The following is a 15863-nucleotide window of genomic DNA, read 5'->3' on the forward strand; positions in this document are numbered from 1 at the left end:
AAGTGGGTCTGTTGTAGACCCACTTTCTCTCTGCTGACCTCATGTCAAAATAAAAGTCCTGCACGTGCACCATAAGTGGTCAAAAAAGGAATAACTTGTGGGGGGCTTTTATTTTGACATTAAGTAAGCAGAGAGGAAGTGGGTCTACAACATACCCACGTTTGGTAAGTGTGTTTAATAATACGATCCTTTAGATATTTTGTCTCAAATTCCCCAGCCATAATGACCAACCGTCCTGCCCACCGGCACAGTAGGTTCAAATGCCATTGTATTTAACTTCTGGCTTCCCACGGTATGTTTTTTGCGCAACCGGCCTCACAACTGCAGACTGTGTGTAACCATGTCAGCCCAAGACCTCCATATCCGTCTTCTTCACCTACTGGATCGTCTGAGACCAGCCACCCGGACAGCTGATGAAACTGGGGGTTTGCACAACCAAAGAATTTCTGCACAAACTGTCAGAAATCGTCTCAGGGAAGCTCATCTGCGTGATCATCGTCCTCACCAGGGTCTTGTCCAGTGGAGGCTGCTGAGGGGAGGACGGCTCATTATAATGGCTGGAACAGAGCAAATGAAATGGGAACATGTGTTTGATGTATTTGATACCATTACACCTATTCTGCTCCAGCCATTACCACGAGCCCGTTCGCCACAATTAAGTTGCCACCAACCTCCTGTGGTCTTGACCTGACTGCAGTCAGTGGGCAAATGCTTACCTTCGATGGATAAATCCCGGTTTCAACTGTACCGGACAGATGACGTCGTGTGGGCAAGCGGTTTGCCGATGTCAACGTTGTGAACAGAGTGCCCAATGGTGGGGTTATGGTATGGGCAGGCATAAGCTACGGACAACAAACACAATTGCATTTTATCAATGGCAACTTGAATGCACAGAGATGCCATAACGAGATCATGAGGCCCATTATCGTGCCATTCATTCGCCGCCATCACCTCATGTTTCAGCATGATAATGCACAGCCCCATGTCACAAGGATCTGTACACAATTCCTGGAAGATGAAAATGTCCCAGTTTTTCCATGGCCTGCATACTCACCTGACATGTCAACCATTGAGCATGTTTGGGATGCTCTGGATCGACGTGTACAACAGTGTGTTCCAGTTCCTGCCAATATCCAGCAAATTCGCACAGCCATTGAAGAGAAGTGGGAAAACATTCCACAATCAACAGCCTAGTCAACTCTATGCAAAGGGAATGTGTCACGCTGCAAGAGGCAAATGGTGGTGTCATCAGCTACGGATCGGTTTTCTGATCCACGCCCCTACCTTTTTTTTAAAGGTTTCTTTGACCAACAGATGCATACAGTGAGGGAAAAAAGTATTTGATCCCCTGCTGATTTTGTACGTTTGCCCACTGACAAAGAAATTATCAGTCTATAATTTTAATGGTAGGTTTATTTGACCAGTGACAGACAGAATAACAACAAAAAAATCCTGAAAAACGCATGTCAAAAATGTTATAAAAGGATTAGCATTTTAATGAGGGAAATAAGTATTTGACCCCTCTGCAAAACATGACTTAGTACTTGGTGGCAAAACCCTTGTTGGCAATCACAGAGGTCAGATGTTTCTTGTAGTTGGCAACCAGGTTTGCACACATCTCAGGAGGGATTTTGTCCCACTCCTCTTTGCAGATCTTCTCCAAATCATTAAGGTTTCGAGGCTGACGTTTGGCAACTCGAACTTTCAGCTCCCTCCACAGATTTTCTATGGGATTAAGGTCTGGAGACTGGCTAGGCCACTCCAGGACCTTAATGTGCTTCTTCTTGAGCCACTCCTTTGTTGCCTTGCCCGTGTGTTTTGGGTCCTTGTCATGCTGGAATACACATCCATGACCCATTTTCAATGCCCTGGCTGAGGGAAAGATTTGACGGTACATGGTCCCGTCCATCGTCCCTTTGATGCGGTAAAGTTGTCCTGTCCCCTTAGCAGAAAAACACCCCCAAAGCATAATGTTTCCACTTCCATTTTTGACGGTGGGGATGGTGTTCTTGGGGTCATAGGCAGCATTCCTCCTCCAAACACGGCGAGTTGAGTTGATGCCAAAGAGCTCCATTTTGGTCTCATCTGACCACAACACTTTCAACCAGTTGTCCTCTGAATCATTCAGATGTTCATTGGCAAACTTCAGACGGGCATGTATATGTGCTTTCTTGAGCATGGGGACCTTGCGGGCGCTGCAGGATTTCAGTCCTTCACGGCATAGTGTTACCAATTGTTTTCTTGGTGACTATGGTCCCAGCTGCCTTGAGATCATTGACAAGATCCTCCCGTGTAGTTCTGGGCTGATTCCTCACCGTTCTCATGATCATTGCAACTCCACGAGGTGAGATCTTGCATGGAGACCCAGGCCGAGGGAGATTGACAGTTCTTTTGTGTTTCTTCCATTTGCGAATAATCGCATCAACTGTTGTCACCTTCTCACCAAGCTGCTTGGCGATGGTCTTGTAGCCCATTCCAGCCTTGTGTAGATCTACAATCTTGTCCCTGACATCCTTGGAGAGCTCTTTGGTCTTGGCCATGGTGGACAGTTTGGAATCTGATTGAATGATTGCTTCTGTGGACAGGTGTCTTTTATACAGGTAACAAACTGAGATTAGGAGCACTCCCTTTAAGAGTGTGCTCCTAATCTCAGCTCGTTACCTGTATAAAAGACACTTGGGAGCCAAAAATCTTTCTGATTGAGAGGGGGTCAAATACTTATTTCCCTCATTAAAATGCTAATCAATTTCTAACATTTTTGACATGCGTTTTTTTTTCAGGATTTTTTGTTGTTATTCTGTCTCTCACTGTTCAAATAAACCTACCATTAAAATTATAGACTGAGCAAACGTACAAAATCAGCAGGGGATCAAATACTTTTTTCCCTCACTGTATCTGTATTTCCAGTCATGTGAAATCCATAGATTATGGCCTAAGGAATTTATTTAAATTGACTGATTTCCTTATATGAACTGTAACTCAGTGCAATCTTAGAAATTGTTGCATTTTGTGTTTATATTTTTGTTCGGTGTAAATCATTCAACATTTCAACTTCAATGGGGTAACATCAGATTCTAGACGTCCCAAGGATCCCAGATAGCAAGGACTGCGGCGCAAATTCGACAGGAAGTGAGCAGTTCAAGAGCTAGTCACGAGAAGATTGAGGTATAATAAGAAGCCACGTCATGAAAACTTGACTGAGGAAACAAACGTTCGTGAATAATTGTTGTAATCGAAAGGGAATTATAACACAAGGGGTATCGTCAGTCACCACAGGACTTTGGGACTGTTCGTTTGCCTTTAGGCAATTCGTTGACTGTGGTCGTTTTGCCAAGATCGTATGGAAAGATGTCAGATATCGGGGACTGGTTCAAAACAATCCCGTTCATCACCCGGTACTGGTTTGCTGGGTCGATTGCGGTTCCCTTGATAGGTAAACTGGGACTAATCAGTCCCATGTACCTCGTCTTATGGCCAGAGAACTTCTTTCACAAATTTCAGGTGAGTTATGGGCAGTGGGGTTGTTTATGTGTGCTACAATTCGCTGTGTTGCTATGATAGCCTAGCATCAAGGCTAGCAGGCCTTGGATTGTACGAGGGATGTGAATTCAGTCCAATCATAAAACAAACAGGTTGGACTTCCGGGATGCGTGAAGACGCTAGTTCAATGATAGGTTAGCAGCATTTTCAATAGCAATTATGTACAAATTAACTACATGATTATTCCGAAAGGTTTGGTGAATATCTCACAAATATTTGATGTTCCAGCATTTGTTACAGGTTTGGTTGAGTGAGGTTTGACCAAAAATGTCAATACAATTCCAACAGGGGGCGCTATCACATCCATCTTTGGACATCCTCATCATAACTGGCTCCTCCCACATTACATACAGTAGTCATTATGACTCTCAAGCAAGCAAGGGTTTTAATCATAGTCTTCTGACAGGTGGTGTCACACTAGACCCTTCTTTTGGTACTGGACCCCAGCTCTATGACCTGGGTCACACACACACACACACACACACACACACACACACACACACACACACACACACACACACACACACAGTGGTGTAAAGTACTTAAGTAAAAATACTTGAAAGTACCACTTAATTATTAGTTTACTTTTACTTTTATTTCACTACAATCCTAAATAAAATGTTCTTTTTACTCCAAACATTTTCCCTGACACCCAGAAGTACTTGTTATATTTTCAATGCTTAGCAGGACAGGAAAGTGGTCCAATTCACTCACTTATCAAGAGAACATCCCTACTGCCTCTGATCTGGCAGACTCACTAAACACAAATGCTTCGTTTGTAAACGATGTCTGCGTGTTGTAGTGTGCCCTGGGCTATCCTTAAAAAAAATTCAAAATATTCAAAACATCTTGGTTTCTATTTGAATTTATTAATACTTTTACTTTTGATACTTAAGTATATTTAAAACCAAATACTTTTACTCAAGTAGTATTTTTTTGGGGGTGACTTTTACATTTCTATTATACTTTTCAAATGTTCTATTACAGTATCTTTACTTTTAATCAAGTATGATAATTGGGTTATTTTCCACCACGAACACATACAGGGTGGACAGTATCGGTTCTCGGCCCTGACAGCTCAGATGACTACTGGTTATCTTGTGAAGGCAGAGTAGGTTTCCATTGGTGATGCCACAGCTGGCACACCTGTGCTGGGCAGTCTGGGCTGTTCCATTCTCCCCCCCTACCAGTTACTCTGCCCCCCCACCAGTTACTGCCCTGCCCCCCCACCACCAGTTACTGCCCTGACATGTCTAAATGCTAACAGACTCTGTATCTCTCTCTCTACAGGTATGGAGACCAATCACCTCCACCCTATACTTCCCTGTGGGCCCTGGAACAGGCTTCCTCTACCTAGTGAATCTTTATTTCCTCTACCAGTACTCTACCAGGCTGGAGACAGGTGGGTTCACACAGTACTCTACCAGTACTCTACCAGGCTGGAGACAGGTGGGTTCACATTCAGTACTCTACCAGGCTGGAGACAGGTGGGTTCACACAGTACTCTACCAGGCTGGAGACAGGTGGGTTCACACAGTACTCTACCAGGCTGGAGACAGGTGGGTTCACACAGTACTCTACCAGGCTGGAGACAGGTGGGTTCACACAGTCCTCTACCAGGCTGGAGACAGGTGGGTTCACACGGTACTCTACCAGGCTGGAGACAGGTGGGTTCACACAGTACTCTACCAGGCTGGAGACAGGTGGGTTCACACGGTACTCTACCAGGCTGGAGACAGGTGGGTTCACACGGTACTCTACCAGGCTGGAGACAGGTGGGTTCACACAGTACTCTACCAGGCTGGAGACAGGTGGGTTCACATGGTCCTCTAGCAGGGGCCAGTTCAGGACCATGTAATGTTACAGAACGTTCAGATACAAACCTTCATGTAGAATAGGGAGTTGTCAGGGAAACAGAATTAATAGATCTGTAACAAGGTTCAGAATGTTTCACATCACTGAGTAGTCCTATATCCCAGTGAAGACAGGTGGGTTCACGCCAGGTCACAGAAGGTGGGTTGACGCCAGGTCACAGAGGCTGGAGACAGGTGGGTTCACGCCAGGTCACAGAAGGTGGGTTCACGCCAGGTCACAGAGGCTGGAGACAGGTGGGTTCGCGCCAGGTCACAGAAGGTGGGTTCACGCCAGGTCACAGAGGCTGGAGACAGGTGGGTTCGCGCCAGGTCACAGAGGCTGGGGACAGGTGGGTTCGCACCAGGTCACAGAAGGTGGGTTCGCGCCAGGTCACAGAGGCTGGAGACAGGTGGGTTCACGCCAGGTCACAGAAGGTGGGTTGACGCCAGGTCACAGAGGCTGGAGACAGGTGGGTTCGCGCCAGGTCACAGAGGCTGGAGGTACGGGGTGGGTTCGCGCCAGGTCACAGAAGGTGGGTTCACGCCAGGTCACAGAAGGTGGGTTGACGCCAGGTCACAGAGGCTGGAGACAGGTGGGTTCAGGTCACAGAGGCTGGAGACGGGTGGGTTCACGCCAGGTCACAGAAGGTGGGTTCACGCCAGGTCACAGAGGCTGGAGACGGGTGGGCTCAGGTCACAGGCTGGAGACGGGTGGGCTCAGGTCACAGAGGCTGGAGACGGGTGGGCTCAGGTCACAGAGGCTGGAGACTGGCTCAGGCCAGAGGCTAGCTATGGTGACAGTCTGCCAGCTCTCATTAGCCATTGTTATGTCTGAGGGTAAATAATACATGTTGAGCCTGTCATGTGGAGAGTTTAAAGAGCAGTGGGCTGGATTGGAAGCCATGCTGACAGGTACATGGTAGATGTGCTCCAGAGGCAGCAGGTTAGACAGCTAGACCCCCCCAGGCCACACGAATAGACCCCCCCTCCCAGGCCACACGAGCAGACCCCCTCCCAGGCCACAGATAGACCCCCTCCCAGGCCACACAGCTAGACCCCCTCCCAGGCCACACAGCTAGACCCCCCCCCAGGCCACACAGCTAGACCCCCCCCAGGCCACACGGCTAGACCCCCAGGCCACACGGCTAGACCCCCCAGGCCACACGGCTAGACCCCCCCCAGGCACACGGCTAGACCCCCCCCCAGGCCACACGGCTAGACCCCCTCCCAGGCCACACGGCTAGACCCCCCTCCCAGGCCACACGGCAGACCCCCCTCCCAGGCCACACGGCTAGACCCCCCCTCCCAGGCCACACGGCTAGACCCCCCCTCCCAGGCCACACGGCTAGACCCCCCCTCCCAGGCCACAGGGCTAGACCCCCCCATGCCACACAGCTAGACCCCCCAGGCCACACCGATCACTTGTCGTTAGTGAGGCTCCATTTTTAGACCTGATCTGTTACACAACATTAGGACTGTTGGAGTTAGGAGGAAGCAGACCGTGTCGTTTCAGTACACATGGAGCTTTTTCATTCAAATCTTCTGATCATGGTGGGGCCAGGCAATAGAATATGATTGAAATAAATAATTGCGGTGATTAGTATGTAAAGTGTAGTGGTGTTAGGTCTGTATGTACAGTGTTTAGTGGTGTTAGGTCTGTATGTACAGTGTTTAGTGGTGTTAGGTCTGTATGTACAGTGTTTAGTGGTGTTAGGTCTGTATGTACAGTGTTGTAGTGGTGTTAGGTCTGTATGTACAGTGTTTAGTGATGGGTGTTAGGTCTGTATGTACAGTGTTTAGTGGTGTTAGGTCTGTATGTACAGTGTTTAGTGGTGTTAGGTCTGTATGTACAGTGTTTAGTGGTGTTAGGTCTGTATGTACAGTGTTTAGTGGTGTTAGGTCTGTATGTACAGTGTTTAGTGGTGTTAGGTCTGTATGTACAGTGTTTAGTGGTGTTAGGTCTGTATGTACAGTGTTTAGTGGTGTTAGGTCTGTATGTACAGTGTTTAGTGGTGTTAGGTCTGTATGTACAGTGTTTAGTGATGCGGTGTTAGGTCTGTATGTACAGTGTTTAGTGATGCGGTGTTAGGTCTGTATGTACAGTGTTTAGCGGTGTTAGGTCTGTATGTACAGTGTTTAGTGGTGTTAGGTCTGTATGTACAGTGTTTAGTGGTGTTAGGTCTGTATGTACAGTGTTTAGTGGTGTTAGGTCTGTATGTACAGTGTTTAGTGGTGTTAGGTCTGTATGTACAGTGTTTAGTGGTGTTAGGTCTGTATGTACAGTGTTTAGTATGGGTGTTAGGTCTGTATGTACAGTGTTTAGTGGTGTTAGGTCTGTATGTACAGTGTTTAGTGTGCGGTGTTAGGTCTGTATGTACAGTGTTTAGTGGTGTTAGGTCTGTATGTACAGTGTTTAGTGGTGTTAGGTCTGTATGTACAGTGTTTAGTGGTGTTAGGTCTGTATGTACAGTGTTTAGTGGTGTTAGGTCTGTATGTACAGTGTTTAGTGGGTGTTAGGTCTGTATGTACAGTGTTTAGTTGCGGTGTTAGGTCTGTATGTACAGTGTTTAGTTGCGGTGTTAGGTCTGTATGTACAGTGTTTAGTCAAGCGGTGTTAGGTCTGTATGTACAGTGTTTAGTCATGCGGTGTTAGGTCTGTATGTACAGTGTTTAGTCATGCGGTGTTAGGTCTGTATGTACAGTGTTTAGTGGGTGTTAGGTCTGTATGTACAGTGTTTAGTGGTGTTAGGTCTGTATGTACAGTGTTTAGTAGGTGTTAGGTCTGTATGTACAGTGTTTAGTGGTGTTAGGTCTGTATGTACAGTGTTTAGTTGCGGTGTTAGGTCTGTATGTACAGTGTTTGGTGGTGTTAGGTCTGTATGTACAGTGTTTAGTGGTGTTAGGTCTGTAGTGTACAGTGTTTAGTGGTGTTAGGTCTGTATGTACAGTGTTTAGTGGTGTTAGGTCTGTATGTACAGTGTTTAGTGGTGTTAGGTCTGTATGTACAGTGTTTAGGTGGTGTTAGGTCTGTATGTACAGTGTTTAGTATGCGGTGTTAGGTCTGTATGTACAGTGTTTAGTGGTGCGGTGTTAGGTCTGTATGTACAGTGTTTAGTGGTGTTAGGTCTGTTGTTAGTGGTGAGGTCTGTGTACAGTGTTTAGTGGTGCGGTGTTAGGTCTGTATGTACAGTGTTTAGTGATGACACCTATTACCTGTGGCTAAAATAAAGCTCTCTCAATTGAAATTGAAAGGGGCTTTATTGGCATGGAAACATGTTTACATTATAAACAAACAATCCCTGTATGTTTTCTTTCTTCCAGGTGCGTTTGATGGGCGACCGGCTGACTTTGTGTTCATGCTGCTGTTCAACTGGATCTGCATCGTTGTATCCTTTACCTGCTTATCAGCCTTCATCTTTTATGCAGCTGACAACTTTATCAGTCATAGTAAATCAATGAGCCATGCGTTCAACTTATCGTCACCGTCTGACAACCTTCAAAACATCAACTTTTCAGGAAAAAGGAACATACTATTATGAAACTTTAGACATTTTGAATAAATGTTTTGTGTCCTTGAGTCATGAAATGTTCAGGGAACATTGAGGGGAGTTACTGCTTTTAAATGAATGTAAAAAAATATATATATTTGCAAAATTGGAGTTACAAGGTTTTCATCAGACAATGACGTTATGCTGTTTTGTCCATTGTTAAATGTAGGCTAATAGTTGTTCATGTTTTGTTCCATGAACTGCCATTGTTTCTGCCTCTCCTGAGTCTAGGCCATGTTATAGTATGTGTTATTAGAGCTGCCCCCTGCCTGTTAAGCTGCCTAGCAACAGTTCAGCCCCTTTCCAGTAGCCTAGCTACAATCTGTTTCTCTGGACAGCCATGTGGTACAGGCAAACCAGGCTCTGTGTCTCTAGACAGCCAAACCCCCTGCCTGCTAGTGGCCTAGCTACAGTCTCTGTACAGCCAAACCCCCTGCCTGCTAGTGGCCTAGCTACAGTCTCTGTACAGCCAAACCCCCTGCCTGCTAGTGGCCTAGCTACAGTCTCTGTACAGCCAAACCCCTGCCTGCTAGTGGCCTAGCTACGGTCTCTGTACAGCCAAACCCCTGCCTGCTAGTGGCCTAGCTACAGTCTCTGTACAGCCAAACCCCTGCCTGCTAGTGGCCTAGCTACAGTCTCTGTACAGCCTTACCCCCTGCCTGCTAGAGGCCTAGCTACAGTCTCTGTACAGCCAAACCCCCTGCCTGCTAGTGGCCTAGCTACAGTCTCTGTACAGCCAAACCCCCTGCCTGCTAGTGGCCTAGCTACAGTCTCTGTACAGCCAAACCCCCTGCCTGCTAGTGGCCTAGCTACAGTCTCTGTACAGCCAAACCCCCTGCCTGCTAGTGGCCTAGCTACAGTCTCTGTACAGCCAAACCCCCTGCCTGCTAGTGGCCTAGCTACAGTCTCTGTACAGCCAAACCCCCAGCCTGCTAGTGGCCTAGCTACAGTCTCTGTACAGCCAAACCCCCAGCCTGCTAGTGGCCTAGCTACAGTCTCTGTACAGCCATGTGGTTAATGGAGGTCATAGTGGATGGACAACACTACTCACATGAAAGGTCTGGTTCAAATATAGCCTCTGTTTTTCTACCCATGCTGCCTCAGTTACTGTGTTGTGGTTGCAGAACCTCAGTACATCTGGAATGGATCATTAGGCTCCTCTATGCTCCATGACAGAACAGTTCTGTTGTCAAGTCATCTGTTCCACTGCTCTTCCTTTTGGGTAACTAAAATGGAAATGAAGGTCAGGTCATGTGGCCTGTTTCTATAGAAGTAGAGGAAAGAGTTTGATTCAACATGTGTAAAATAATTGATCCTGACAGGAAGAATACAGGTTTCCTTAACATTGCTTGTGTAGATAACCGGCTTAATGATGGACATGCAGGTACGTTTCTTCTCCTTTGATTAGAATAATTAAGACCTGTTTCTTTTTCATTTTACCACCACGTTCCAAGACAAATAGTCCAACCCTGCATTAAAGGCTGTCAGCCCATCTCTACTGTACCTGGCAAGGATAGGCAAGGTTTTATTAGCTAGGGGTGTGTATGTATGTATGTATGTATGTGAGAAAATTCACTCAAACTCTCTTTTGGTATTATTTTCCATTAGTCCATTGTTGATACAGTCCAAATATGTTTTGCATGTCAGCAATCAAGTTTTCAAGATAATGGACTTTCTAGAAGCAAAGTGTCACTGGCCACAGCATCATGATGATGCAAAACAACTTGACTGCTGACATGCAAAACATATTGGGACTGAATCAACAGCGGACTATTGGAACAATACCAACACATACTGTAGTTTGAGTGGATTGTCCCTTTAATCTGTAGAACATCATGTAAACTAGGTTCATTAAGAAGGTCGGATGATCAGACTGGTCCAGTTTATCACGACGGGCAGTTACTGTCGGATGATCAGACTGGTCCAGTTTATCACGACGGGGAGTTACTGTCGGATGATCAGACTGGTCCAGTTTATCACGACGGGGAGTTACTGTCGGATGGTCAGACTGGTCCAGTTTATCACGACGGGCAGTTACTGTCGGATGGTCAGACTGGTCCAGTTTATCACGACGGGCAGTTACTGTCGGATGATCAGACTGGTCCAGTTTATCACGACGGGAGTTACTGTCGGATGGTCAGACTGGTCCAGTTTATCACGACGGGCAGTTACTGTCGGATGGTCAGACTGGTCCAGTTTATCACGACGGGCAGTTACTGTCGGATGATCAGACTGGTCCAGTTTATCACGACGGGGAGTTACTGTCGGATGATCAGACTGGTCCAGTTTATCACGACGGGCAGTTACTGTCGGATGATCAGACTGGTCCAGTTTATCACGACGGGCAGTTACTGTCGGATGATCAGACTGGTCCAGTTTATCACGACGGGCAGTTACTGTCGGATGATCAGACTGGTCCAGTTTATCACGACGGGCAGTTACTGTCGGATGATCAGACTGGTCCAGTTTATCACGACGGGCAGTTACGGTCGGATGATCAGACTGGTCCAGTTTATCACGACGGGCAGTTACCGTCGGATGATCAGACTGGTCCAGTTTATCACGACGGGGAGTTACTGTCGGGATGGTCAGACTGGTCCAGTTTATCACGACGGGGAGTTACTGTCGGATGGTCAGACTGGTCCAGTTTATCACGACGGGGAGTTACTGTCGGAGGATCAGACTGGTCCAGTTTATCACGACGGGGAGTTACTGTCGGAGGATCAGACTGGTCTAGTCTGCTGTATCTTGTTTCACAGAGGGGCCGACAATCGGGGTGTGTCCCAAATGGCACCCTATTCCCTTCATTGTGCAGTCTGGTCAAACATAGTGCACTAAATAGGCAATAGGGTGCCATTTGGGACAGTTCCTCAGACAGCTCTCAGTCATCAGTCTCTGACAGCTAAGAGGCTGGTCGTGTGTACCTCAGGAAGGGTCATCACAACCACTGTCATTTAGTGTAAACAAACTGGGCACTTCCGTGGTCACCGTGACAATAAGAACTATGCCATCTACAGCTTCAGTGCTAAGGTATCTCTGCTGACTGTCTGCTGCTGTGTCGCTGCAGCCTCTTGGCCAGTTGGTTTGGAAAAGAGGATGTATCTATAACCTACATTATTAGATAAAGCTAATGAATGAGGTTTTGGTCCACCTCTTATGAAATGACTGATTTGAGAACTACTATTACCTCTACCTACATGTACATATTACCTCGATTAACCGGTTCCCCGCACATTGACTCTGTACCGTAACACCCTGTATATAGCCTCCACATTGACTCTGTACCGTAACACCCTGTATACAGCCTCCACGTTGACTCTGTACCGTAACACCCTGTATATAGCCTCCACGTTGACTCTGTACCGTAACACCCTGTATATAGCCTCCACGTTGACTCTGTACCGTAACACCCTGTATACAGCCTCCACATTGACTCTGTACCGTAACAGCCCTGTATATAGCCTCCACATTGACTCTGTACTGGTACCCCCTGTATATAGCCTCCACATTGACTCTGTACCGGTACCCCCTGTATATAGCCTCCACATTGACTCAGTACCGTAACACCCTGTATACAGCCTCCACATTGACTCTGTACCGTAACACCCTGTATATAGCCTCCACATTGACTCTGTACCGTAACACCCTGTATATAGCCTCCACATTGACTCTGTACCGTAACACCCTGTATATAGCCTCCACATTGTTATTTTACTGCTGCTCTTTAATTATTTGTTTTATTTTTTACCTAACACTTCTTTTTCTTAACTGCATTGTTGGTTCAGGGCTTGTCAGTCAGCATTTCACTCTATGGTCTACACACCTGTTGTAGTCAGCATTTCACTCTGTGGTCTACACACCTGTTGTAGTCAGCATTTCACTCTGTGGTCTACACACCTGTTGTAGTCAGCATTTCACTCTGTGGTCTACACACCTGTTGTAGTCAGCATTTCACTCTGTGGTCTACACACCTGTTGTAGTCAGCATTTCACTCTGTGGTCTACACACCTGTTGTATTCAGCATTTCACTCTATGGTCTACACACCTGTTGTAGTCAGCGGCAACAGTGACAAGTCCAATTTTGATTTGAAAATATGCAAATGCTGTGTTTCCAGCTCCTGATGATCCCGTTGATAATGTCGGTCCTGTACGTGTGGGCTCAGCTGAACAGAGAAACCATAGTCTCCTTCTGGTTTGGGACACGCTTCAAAGCATGTTATCTACCCTGGGTCATCCTTGGATTCAACTACATTATTGGGGGCTCGTAAGTAGTTCCATTATTTAGTCAACAATCCAACATGTTAGAACTACAATGTCTAAGTCATTAGTAAAATCCTAAATGTCTTGGTTGTTCTCATCTCCAGTGTTGTCAATGAACTGATTGGGAACCTGGTGGGCCATCTGTACTTCTTCCTGATGTTTAAATACCCCATGGACCTGGGAGGCAGGTCCTTCCTGTCAACACCTGACTTCCTGTGAGTTCCTCTGCTATTCTACCTGTCTGGTGTCCCAGTCATGTGTTGCTTTAATCCTGAAGCAACATGACGATTCCTTATACTACGTCAGAGATGTGTAATGCATGTCTGTTCTACACAAATATATTTCTACGTGAACATTCCTGCTGAACACAGCCTTGTTGTCCTCTGTGATTCCTTATTCTACATTTCAGAGATGCATGTCTGTTTTAATACAGTATGCTTTCTTCTGTCTCCTCTACAGGTACCGCTTCCTGCCCAACAGACGAGGGGGCGTGTCTGGGTTTGGAGCTCCACCCAGCAGGAGACCTGCAGCTCCTGAGGCCGGTGCTGGTGGTGGTGGTGGAGGTATGGGAGGACGTCATGCCTGGGGAGCTGGCTTCCGTCTGGGGACGACTGAGACTGTCCTACTGAGTAGCAGGACAAAGACTCTTGTCTCCACAAGACTCTCCACTCCTCAAGACCACTGCCGATGTCCAAATTGTGCAGAAGAAAGCAGATTGTTTTTGTATCTAACTCCCGGGTAGAAATGATCAGCATGTTATTCTTTCTTTCAGTGCTCTCTTTTACACAAGATGCCATATCTGATTACACTGTAATTACAGGGCTCCTCCTAACCAGTGTGTTGCCTCAGCCGCAGCCAGCCTTTTCAGAGCGTGGGTTTGGCTATTTAGAAAAGCATTGTTCTGGGAGAGAACAGCCGAGCACTAAGGACTGGATTCTCTTTGCTCTCTCTCCTTAAATAGAAGACGGGGTAACAGCAACACTCACGCTGGCTGTGTAGATAGAGGCTCATATATAATAACACAAAACAATATATCTTCTTCACCCCCCCCCCCCCCGGGTCTGTGCTGTTGTATGATCGCACCACCACACTGAATGTTTCTGTTTTGAATGGGGGAGTAGGGTCGAAGTTGTGGAAAAAATTCAAATCTTCAACATAGTATAAAAATTCAATAGTGATGCAACAATGCAGTCTGTTATGAGAGAAATGCCTACAGTCTGTGCTCCCAGTAGATTGCTTTGGATCCATATAAAAGTGCAGTGTCATGGTTCTGTTTCTCCTTTGGTTTAGCTCTGCAACATGGAAATTAAATGAAACTGCAAGATTTCATGAATACCCCCAGTTGGTGTGAAATGGGTATCAATTGTTTTCACGATGAGTGATTTTCAGTCAGAAGATGATCCAGTCTAAATAGCAGCACACTTGTCTTGAGGATGAAGAGTTATTCACCAGGGTTGGGGTCAATTTCAATTCAAGAAGTTAACTGAAATTGTTTTTCCCCTAAGAAGCATTGAGGAAAAGGAATTTCCAATGGAATTGACCCCGACACACATGTACAGTGACCCTTGACCTTATACCAGAGGATGTCTTTTTTTTTTGGCTGGGTCTGCTTCTCTAACTTTTGTACTTGAGTAAACAGAACATAACTTCTCAGTTTTGTTGCATAAAAACATCTTTGAACATTGTACTGAAGTAATCAAATCCTGTGCATTTCTCCATCTCAATTGCATGTCTCTGGAACAAAATATTGTTAAAGGACACAGGAACGGGGAAAATGCAGAATAAGGCAGCCCATATACACTGAGAACACAACATTAACACTCTTTCCGTGACAGACTGACCAGGTGAAAGCTATGATCCTTTGTCATTCACTTGAATCAGTGTAGATAAAAAGGGGAGACAGGTTGAAGAAGGATTTTGGAGACATGGATTGTGTCATTCAAAGGGTGAATGGGCAAGACACAAAATGTGCCTTTGAACGGGGTACGCTCTGATGTGACAAGAGTTGCCATACTAGCTGGGTTTTCCACGCTCAAGTTTCCGTGTATATCAAGAATGATCCACCCAAAGGACGTCCAGCCAACTTGACTGTGGGAAGCTTTGTAGTCAACGTGGATCAGCATCCCCTGTGGAACGCTTTCAACACCTTGTAGTCCATGCTCTGAAGAATTGAGGCTGTTCTGAGGGCAAAAGGGGGTGCGACTCAATATTTGGTGTACCCAGAGTGTGCATTTCCCTTAGATTAAGCGGGCATGTCAATCAACTAAATCAGCATAATACCAAAATCATTCTGTTTTTGTTGTTGCATGGGCCAGTCCTCAATCCAGCACATCTGTGGAAGGTGGCAGAGCTACAGCTATGTTTATCAGACCAGGAGACATCCTTAAAATTGGTTCTCACACAAATATCTGTAGTGTCCGAAAGGCTTGGGCTACAAACTAATACGACCAGTCTATGGAAAGATGACTCAAACACAATGGTGTTCTCCATTTTGCTCTCGACCTCCACAAGTGTCACGGTATCAGGCTGAAAAATGAATTGAAAAGGGTATTTCCAAGAAAGGTTCCACGGTCAAATTCAACCCCCCCGAGCTTTCTTACATCTCCCAGAAATAGGCCAGACACTTTAAAACATACTTCCTTTTGATTAGTATTTTATAACA

General features: G+C 46.2%; 1 protein-coding gene across 2 annotated transcripts; it reads left to right on the plus strand.

Moving 5' to 3' along the window:
- The first annotated feature begins 3118 nt into the window (after positions 1-3118).
- On the plus strand, positions 3119-14888 carry LOC123743217 (derlin-1-like). 2 transcript variants are annotated; one of them, XM_045719284.1, is made up of 7 exons: positions 3119-3501; positions 4831-4989; positions 8715-8779; positions 10299-10325; positions 13057-13205; positions 13306-13416; positions 13661-14888. In XM_045719284.1, the coding sequence occupies exons 1-7, from the start codon at positions 3471-3473 to the stop codon at positions 13941-13943; spliced, it is 825 nt and encodes a 274-aa protein (XP_045575240.1). In that variant the 5' UTR covers positions 3119-3470; the 3' UTR covers positions 13944-14888. The 2 variants fall into 2 exon arrangements, with proteins under 2 accessions (XP_045575240.1, XP_045575239.1); XM_045719283.1 differs by having other exon boundaries at positions 4831-4942.
- The last annotated feature ends 975 nt before the right edge of the window (positions 14889-15863 follow it).

This window comes from Salmo salar, chromosome ssa05 (genome assembly GCF_905237065.1).
Source record: "Salmo salar chromosome ssa05, Ssal_v3.1, whole genome shotgun sequence".
Classification (NCBI taxonomy): domain Eukaryota; kingdom Metazoa; phylum Chordata; class Actinopteri; order Salmoniformes; family Salmonidae; genus Salmo; species Salmo salar.

Coding starts and splice junctions, on each gene's coding strand:
- LOC123743217 (XM_045719283.1), top strand. CDS start 3,349: ATGTCAGATATCGGGGACTGGTTCAAAACAATCCCGTTCATCACCCGG. Junction 4,943..8,714: donor CTCTACCAGGCTGGAGACAG/GTGGGTTCACAC, acceptor TCTTTCTTCCAG/GTGCGTTTGATGGGCGACCG. Junction 8,780..10,298: donor TCAACTGGATCTGCATCGTT/GTATCCTTTACC, acceptor TTGCTTGTGTAG/ATAACCGGCTTAATGATGGA.